The 8,730-nt window shown below is 55.2% G+C and overlaps 1 protein-coding gene across 1 annotated transcript; it reads right to left on the reverse strand.

Moving 5' to 3' along the window:
- Positions 1-1,099: 1,099 nt before the first annotated feature.
- Positions 1,100-8,211, reverse strand: CAMK1G (calcium/calmodulin dependent protein kinase IG; the record flags this gene model as incomplete). Its single annotated transcript, XM_084220597.1, has 11 exons — positions 1,100-1,196; positions 1,588-2,252; positions 2,661-2,748; positions 3,177-3,255; positions 3,984-4,096; positions 4,652-4,727; positions 5,220-5,343; positions 5,418-5,556; positions 6,091-6,165; positions 6,418-6,546; positions 8,120-8,211. 11 exons carry the CDS (start codon positions 8,209-8,211, stop codon positions 1,100-1,102), a joined length of 1,677 nt encoding a protein of 558 aa, XP_084076723.1.
- Between the last annotated feature and the right edge of the window lie 519 nt (positions 8,212-8,730).

Consider the following 8,730-nt stretch of genomic DNA (forward strand, 5'->3'; position numbering starts at 1 on the left):
CAGAGCTTCCCTCGCCTCCTCCTGGCTGGAATGATCCAGAAACACCCCGAGCTGACTGCAGGGATGGATCCTGGCACTGCTGTGCCCCTGGCCCCAGCTGGTCACTGCTCTCCAGGGCTGCTGGCAGGGCAGAGCCTCCTTTCTGCTCACACTGCTGGCTCTGAAGTGCAGAAAAGAGTCGAAGAGCCCTTCAGGTCCTGCAAGAGAGAGAATTCCAGGTGAGGACTGGGCTTTGTTTCCCTGCTAATGAGCTGCGGTGGGGCAGGGACAGCTGGGATCCCTTTGTGGCTCTCACAAAGGGCTGTCACAGCACTGATTGCTGGAACCGGCCTCTCTGGGGTCTGCAGGGGCTGCGTTTGTGCTGCGCAGTCCTGATCAAACAACCTCATCAGCAGAGACTGGCACAGGACGTGACAGGAGCGAGCTCTCTTGATGTCGCTTTAGAGGAGAGCTGTGCCAGCAGGAGCTCACCTCTGGGACAGTGCTCAGAGCAAAGCTTCTCCCTGCTCACACACAGAGCGGCGCAAATGACGACAGGACTGTGGTCAGACAGGATCCAACCTGCATTCTTTCACCCTGCTGCACAAAATGAGCCTCTCTGGGCTCTGCTCACAAAGACACTCAAGCCTGCCTGGGCCAAACCCGGGAAAGAGGAGCTGCCTGTGCTGAGCCCTGAGCTGCAGCTCTTGGCAGCCCTTTGCTCATGGCCCCAGCTGAGACCTGGCTGAGCAGCCCAATCCCAGCTGAGGCACAGGTTTGCATCGGTGTTTTTCCCATGAGCAGCTTGAAACCAGTGCAGAGTTTGGCGTGACAGACCCATGCTTGGCTCCCTCTCTCACGTTCCTGGACAGCCTCGTACGGATGTAAAAGCTGGATTGTGAGTCAGGGGCCTGCCCTGGTGGAAGCTGAGCGCTGAGTCATGGCTGGAGAGGTGCTTGGTGAAAGGCTTTTTCTCTTGAAAAACCCTGGGTTTGTTTATTTCAGGTACAGTCACTGTGCTATTTCTGCCTTTCCCTTCTGCCTGCCCTAATTGGATTAATGAAGAGCAGCTGAAGATGGGATCGCAGGGCACTCACCTCTGACCACGTGGCTGCCTCCATCACATGATCAAACAAACTCCAGTTTGCCCAGTGCCACAGTGAGACGAGTGTTTACTGGTTTTCACTGGAACGAGAACCTCTGACTTGAAATAACTGCTTGGGATGGGTGAAAGGGAAGAGAAAGAAGAGAAATTGCAATTATTTAGGATCCTTCTGTAGGGGCATTGTGGCATCAATGTACAGACCATCAGCTGCCAGGGCAGGGCTGGGTGCAGTCCCTGCAGCCAAGGCAGGGTCTGGTCTCTCAGCACCAGCAGCTTGAGCTGCTGGTAACTCCTGTGGAAATCCAGCGTGCTCCAGTCCATGGGAGCCGTGCCACCCAGCCTGGGCACCCTGCTCACCTGGGCTGGGCTGGGCACAGCTCCCAGCCCAACAAAGCCCTGGCTCATCCCTCCCGCTCTCCCTCCACCTGGCCACAGCTCCTGTGCCAGGATCTCCATTCCCACTGCATTTGCTGGAAGTCCATGGCAAGGACCTGGATACCTACTGGGATTTTGAAGCCTTTTTGAGCAGCACTGTCTCGGAGCAGGAGGAGGCCTTTGTCTTCTCATGGCCCACACAGGAGGGGCTGCAGCCACAGGAGCTCCTGCCCGGGGGGCTGTGGCTGTCTGGCAGGGCCAGGCTGCTGTCCCCTGGCAGGGGTCCCTCCTCTGGGGATCTGGGGGTGTCTGGCAGGGCCAGGCTGCTGTCCCCGGGCAGGGGTCCCTCCTCTGGGGATCTGGGGGTGTCTGGCAGGGTGAGGCTGCTGTCCCTGGGCAGGGTTCCCTTCTCCAGGGGGCTGGGGATGTCTGGCAGGGCCAGGCTGCTGTCCCTGGGCAGGGGTCCCTCTGGGGGGCTGGGGGTGTCTGGCAGGGCCAGGCTGCTGTCCCTGGGCAGGGGTCCCTCCTCTGGGGAGCTTGGCAGCTTTTCCTCCCCCATTCCCATCTCCTGCTGGGGCTGGGGGGCTTTGGGTGGGTTTGGGTGCTGCTGAGAGGAGCCCTGAGCTGTGTCCTCATCATCTCTTGGCGCTGCTGGCGGGGGGGTCCCCGTGGGGCTGCTGGGCCTGGGGGGCTCAGAGGTCTCTGGGGCAGGGACAGAGCCCTCGGCCCCGCTGTGGCCGCTCATGTGCAGCTTCTTCATGTGGTGCACCACGGCCGCGGCGTTGAAGGCTTGCTGGGGAGGGAGACAAAAGCCCCAGTGAGCCGCTGGTGATACCAGGACAAGCTGTCCCCCCCGGGTGACACCAGTGCTGTTTGGGATGGGCACATTGCTGCCACAAACCCACAAACATCACCTTGCATCGGGTGCAAGCTGCTGCTGCGTTTGGAGCTCACAGCTGCTTCCAGCCGAGGAAAGCAGGGAAATGACCCCCTGCCCTCTGCTCCATGTTTGGGGTGAATCTCACCTTGCAGCAGGGAATATTGCTGCAAGCACCCTGGAAACAGGGACTGCAGGCAATTCCAGCTTTGGAGGATCCCAGGTTTGGGTGCTCACCCCCCAGCTGAAGCCCTGCTCAGCGCTGGCTGACAGCAACTGGTGCTGTTGGTGAAATGGCTCTGGGCTCCGGCAGCAGCCACTTACCCTCCATTTGCTCTTTGCAAAGTTTTTCTGGATCTGAGCACTGACAGATGGGTAGATGTCATGGTGAAGGGCTGTATTTCCATTAATCCTGCAGATGGAAGAGAAGAAAATGGGCTCGTAGGCAGATGGCATTTGTAAGGCATTCCACATTCTGCAAGCACCGAACTGCTTTGTACGTTCAATCAGCAATAATTAAACCCAAAGGAAAAACAGCAACAAAATGTAACACAAACACACACTTCAAAGCCTGGGAAAGCTCAGGGTGGGATTTCTCCCCCGCCTCTGTTTGTGGAGGCAAATATGCACAAATTGCATCTTTAATTATTCATGGTTTGCTTTCTGTGCACAAAGAAGGAGCCAGCCCGGCGCGGGGGAGGCGGTGACGACGATGACGCTAATGACGGGGTGGGGGACACTCCTGCTGCGGGGACACTCCTGTTCCCCGCTCCCACGGAGCACAGCCAGCACACTTGGGGACACCTGGGGGTGCAGGACCCCCGGGCACCCCCGGCTCACCACGGGTGCCGCAGGGCCTCCTCGCAGGTGAACCTCGCGCTCGGGTTCTTCTCCAGGAGGTGCCGGATGAAGTCCTTGGCTGTTTGGGAAAGGGAAAAGCACAGAGGGTTATTGTCTCCTTCTTCCAGGTTCAGGTGGGATTTTGGGAAATGTTCCTTCACTGAAAGAGGGGTCAGGCACTGGAAGGGGCTGGCCAGGGCAGTGGTGGAGTCACCGTCCCTGGAAGGGCTCAAAAAATGAGAGGTGGCGCTCGGTGATGTGGTGTGGTGGGATTCAGCCAAAGGCTGGACTTGGAGACCTTTTCCAACCTTAATAACTCTGCAATTACCCCAGTAAAGGAAAATTCTTATAGTGACAGGCTCCAGATGAAAAAATATCAACTCTGGATGTACCAAACTTCACTCTTAGATTGTGTGAATTGGAGTTGAATTATTCACCTAAAAAATAGCTCTAGAAACCATGAAGTGAAAACTGAGCAGATTTAGAAGTTGCCCTGAAGAGCTCTTACTTCTCTCCCCTTTTTTTTCCCTTTGTTTTTCTTGCAGGAAGGATTGTGATGTTTGTTATTAAACCCCAGCACACCCCCTGCTAGGTTTGTTTGTTTGTATAAAAGATTGATGTTGAAATAAGCCGTGAGGATGCTGCCTGCAGTGAGCTCCACCAGCAGCTTGGGCTGGTGAAGTGGTGGCTGACAGGACAGAGGAAAAAAACGGGGAAGAACCAGCAGAGTTTCCCTTCTTACAGAATGCCAGAATGGTTTGGGTTGGAAGGAGCCTCAAAGCTGATCCAGTGCCATCCCTTCATTACCTGACTCTGAGATATCGTCCCAAAACGGAGACTCGAACTCGTAGTAGCCTTCCTTGATCTTCTCAAAGAGTTTGGACTCGGTTTCCTCGTAGAAAGGAGGGTACCCACAGAGCCTGGGGCAGAGCAGAGACACAGGGGCCCTTCAGTGCCAGCACAGAGCGGGCACAGGCTCCTCCACAGGGAGCAGTGGCAGTGGTGACAAGGTGTCACAAGGGTGCTCTGCCCCCTCCTCTGTCCCTCTCTGCTCAGGGGATCAGCAAGGTTGCACAAAAGAGTTAAAAAAGAGTTTAAAACTTCACTGCAGCAGCGAGAGGACAAAGCCACAGCTGGTACTGAGCTGAGAGTGTGGGAGGAAACGAAACAAAAAGTCCTCGGGAAGATGGAATGGTATTTGTAGGGAATGGAGAAAAACAAAGCAGAGGATGAGGCACAGCCGGAGCAAATGGGATCCTTTCATCTCCTCTCCCGCGCTCGATTCCCCACATCCCTTGAATTTCTGGGTTTGGGAGGAATTCGGTGCTGTGCTCCACAGAGAAAGGGCAGGTCTGGCCTCACCCCGCTCCGCAGAGCCCGGGGGAGTTCCCAAAGGCAGGGCAGGGAAAAAGGAGCGAGGTCCCAAAGGCAGGGCAGAGGAAAAGGAGCGGGCTGCTGCTGCCTGCTGTACTCACAGGATGTAGGTGATGACCCCGATGGACCAGCAGTCCACGGCTTTGCTGTAGGGCTTCTGGGCCAGCACCTCGGGGGCTGCAGGCAGCAGAGAAAGGGCAGCTCTGAGCAATAATGGATTATCCAGCACTGGGGGAAGCAGGAGTCTCAGCCAGGAACAGCCCCTTCTCCCAGCTGAATTGGTCTGTGGTTTTTGGATCTTTTTTAGGCCATTATATAGAAAGAACCACAGACAGTCTCTGCCTGCATGCTGAGGTTTGACCATAGAGCTGCATGCAGCCAGTGCAGTCTGGTGGGAATTAAACAAAATCTCATTGCATTAAAATAATTTTTATACATTTTTTCAATAAATATATTGCCCTTAAAATTCCCCTTTTCTTTGCATTTTTAAACCATGGAGATTTTTCATTCCCCACACTCGTTTATGGGGCCCGTGCAGTGCATCTGTGAGTCCCACGGTGTTACCAACACATTGATGGTTTCTCTCCCTCTTCCAGCCATGCCCTGATGTGCACCAGCCTTTCTGCAGGAACTCCAGCAGCACAAGCCCAGCCCTGCCCCCTGGCTCACCCACATATCCTGGGGTGCCACAGGCCGTGGACATGATGCCGTTCTGCTCCATTTTCGACAGGCCGAAATCCGTGATCATGATCTTGGAGTTCTCCTCGGGGGTGAGGTACAGCAGGTTCTCGGGCTGGGGACACGGGGACATTTGTGGCAGGAGAATGGCACGGAGGGGCAGGAGGGGGTGGGCAGGGCAGGGCTCACCTTCAGGTCCCGGTGCACGATGCCGTTCTCGTGCAGGTATTTGACGGCTGTCAGCACCTGGTGGATCACCAGGCTGGCGTCCTTCTCCGTGTACACGCCCCGCTCCAGGATCCTGTCAAACAGCTCTCCCCCCGACACCCTGTGGAGGGAAAAGGACTGGAATATACACAAACAAAGCTTTTGTGGCAGCTGAGTTTCTGCTCCTTCCTCAGCAGTTTTTGGGAGGCTGAGGCTGATGGGTGCTCCTGGGTGCAATGCCAGGCTGCCAGTGGGGATTGCTGGTACTCGTGGGCACTTTGGGGGGGATTTGGGGCAAGTCCTGCTGGGGCTGGTACCCAGGTACCCAGCCCTTTGTTCTGTACTAAACCTGCAGCCAAGCAGCAGCAGCAGGGTGCTCAGAGCTGTTCCCTGCTGCTGACACGGTGCCCATTCCATTTCTAGAAACCCTGCGTGGCACAGCTTTAATTAGAAATACTTCTGCCTCTGCCCTGCTAAACTGTCAGGAATTCATTTGCATAAGTAGATCCAAACCGTGGTTCAGAAAGTCGCTGTTAGGGTGGGGATGGGCCAAGGGGCCACAGGGAGTGCCCAGTCGGTGCTGAAGTCCCACACATCCCCTGCTCCTGCCTGTCCCTCTGTGGGGCCCCAAAGGAACGGCTCTGCTGGCACTCACAGCTGCATGACCAGGTAGAAGTGGGTTGTGCTCTCATAAATATCCTCCAAAGTCACAATGTTTTCATGCTTTATCCTGCAAAGGGAAATGTGGGTCAGAAACAAATCCTGGCAAGGGTAGAAGGGGGAAAACCCAGCAGTCATCTTGCTTTAATCACCAGGGAGAGTTCACGGGGGGTTTGGGGCTGCTGTCCCTCCCCTGCATGGCAGAGGATCACTGATGTCCATCCAATTCCTTTTGGAGCACCAGGGCCCATCAGTGGGGCCAGACCCTTTATTAAAAAGGCCCCCAGCACATCAGGAATGCTGCCTGGACTGTCACACTCACTTTTTCAGCACTGCTATCTCATTCTCCAGGCTGCTGTCCCTGTTGAGAGGAGACTTCTTGATGCATTTCAGAGCAAAGAGCTTGCCAGTGCTTTTCTGCTTCACCAGGAAAACTTCTGAGAAGGCACCTCTGCAGAGAGGGGGAGAAACTGCATTTCAGTGGGTGCTTTGGGCATGGGAAAGACTGGCAGAGAGGGGAAAGAGCACAGAAAACAACGTGGTGGAACTTTATGTGGATGCTGATTCTAAAGCTGGAATCATACTGGAGCAGCCCCAAACTCAGGGGGTTCAAGGCAAGGGCATGCAATGTGAATAAACCCCCACATTGTTTCTGTAGAGAAAATGTTAATTCTGCACAGCCCGGGAGGGAGCTGCAGTTTGAGTTGTGCCACCCAACATTCTGCAGGTCCAAAATGCAAAACAGCAGGAGAAGCCCAGTTAATCTTTAAATTCAGCTTGTTCTCCTGCCTGCAAAGGCTGTGTCCCTGTGTCCCCTTGGGGACAAAGTGACAGTGAGTGTCTGTCCCCCCCAGCAGCAGCAGGTATTATTTATAACCTGCCTAAAACCCCCAATCCAGCTTTGTCCTGGGGCTGAGCACGAGGCCGGGGCAGTGACAGTGACCCTGGGCCAGTCCTCACTAATCCTCATCAAACCTTCATGATGCAGCTCCTTAATTGGGGGCCTTAAATGGGACTTGCTGCGAGTCTCAGGGCAAGGAAGGGCAGTGCTGTCGAGCCTGGGGGAAAGTGAAAACAACTTTGAGGTGGTTTTAAGTCCCAGATCTTCATTTCAATTCTTCAGAGAGCTGAAGTGATGCACATGGGAAAAATCCCAATTTCTAATGCTAAATTTTCCTATTAAAGCAATAGTAGGAAATGAACAACCTACAAATCAGCTGCTGGGGCATCTGTTCTACATCTCTGTCCCAAACAGTTTATAATAATTATGCTCCTTATTAAAAATGATGAATCAACAAGTGGGCTAGGAGAGAACAAAGCTCTTTCTAACCTCATTCCCTTAGCGAAAGCTGCTGGATAATTCCATTAATCTCTGAGGCTGACAAGGCACAGCACTTGGAGTAGCTGCTTCTTTGGGAGCTCTCTCGTGGGCTCGGAAGTCACAGAAAATTTGTCCATGACAGAACTCGCTGGTGGAGGTAATTCAATTCCTCCCCCACAACCTTGGAAATGTTTTGTTGTCTCATCCCCATGAATAGGCAAATGAAGCTGTTAACGCACAGGGAAGGATTGTACAACTCCAACATCCTTGTTTTTGTTTCATTCCCCAAGTGAGTCAGGGTTCCTGAGCTAAATATACAACTTGTTATTGTCGTGCTCTGCTGTGCCAGCCCCTGACCTTGCAGCAGCAGCAGGAGTGGGGCAAGAACCTTCCCTGCAGGAGAGGCTCCCTGGGGGTCAGGGGGCTGCAGGAGGGCAGGGGGCACCTGGAGCAGTGCCCGGGGCTGGGGGCTCTGCTGCTGCTTGGGAAGGGTGAGCCAGGAGTGGGAGCAGCAGCAGCAGCACCCTGGGCACCCCTCACCTGCTCCTGGGCTGTCCCAGGGCAGCCAGCCCTGGGATGCTGAGCAGGGCCAGGAGGGACCTGGGGACATTGGGCAGGGCCAGGAGGGCTTGGGGAGCTGGGGCTGGGGCTGCTCCTGCCCAGGCACACAGGGACAGCAGCCTCTGCTCGTGCTGGTACTCACGAGCCCAGGGCCTCCATGAAGATGAAGGTTTTGCGGATGTTGCTGGTCTGCTTCTTCCAGGAGCCGCTGCCTTCCTCCTCCTTGCGCCCCATCTCCTCCAGAGTGGAAGCAGGAACACTGGGAGGGAGAGGAGGAGGTGGAGAGGTCACTGGCAGTCTGTGTTTGCAGGGGAGCCCAGCACTCCCCAGTCACAGCTGGGATCAGAGCTGGCCAAGGCCTGGGAGATGTGAAATGCCCCCCAAACCCCTTAGAACTCGTCATGAAGTCGGGTCTGGGGACTGGAGGGACGCTGGAACCTGAGACAGGGACCTGGAGACAGGGGAAAATAGATATAAAAGTGACCCTTGGGCAGCAGGGAGCATCCCTGGGTACATGGAGCATCCCTGGGAGTGGGGAGCATCCCTGGGTACATGGAGCATCCCCAGGAGTGGGGAGCATCCCTGGGTACATGGAGCATCCCCAGGAGTGGGGAGCATCCCCTGCCCACGGCAGGAAGGGAGCCAAGGGCCATGGGACACATCTGAGCCTTCAGAAGACAAGGAAAAGCTCTCCTGGATGTTTTTTACCCCATTTGGAAAAGGCAGAAGTATTCAAGCAGAGAAGAAGTGGAA

Source organism: Fringilla coelebs (genome assembly GCF_963513975.1).
Source record: "Fringilla coelebs genome assembly, chromosome: 23".
NCBI lineage: Eukaryota > Metazoa > Chordata > Aves > Passeriformes > Fringillidae > Fringilla > Fringilla coelebs.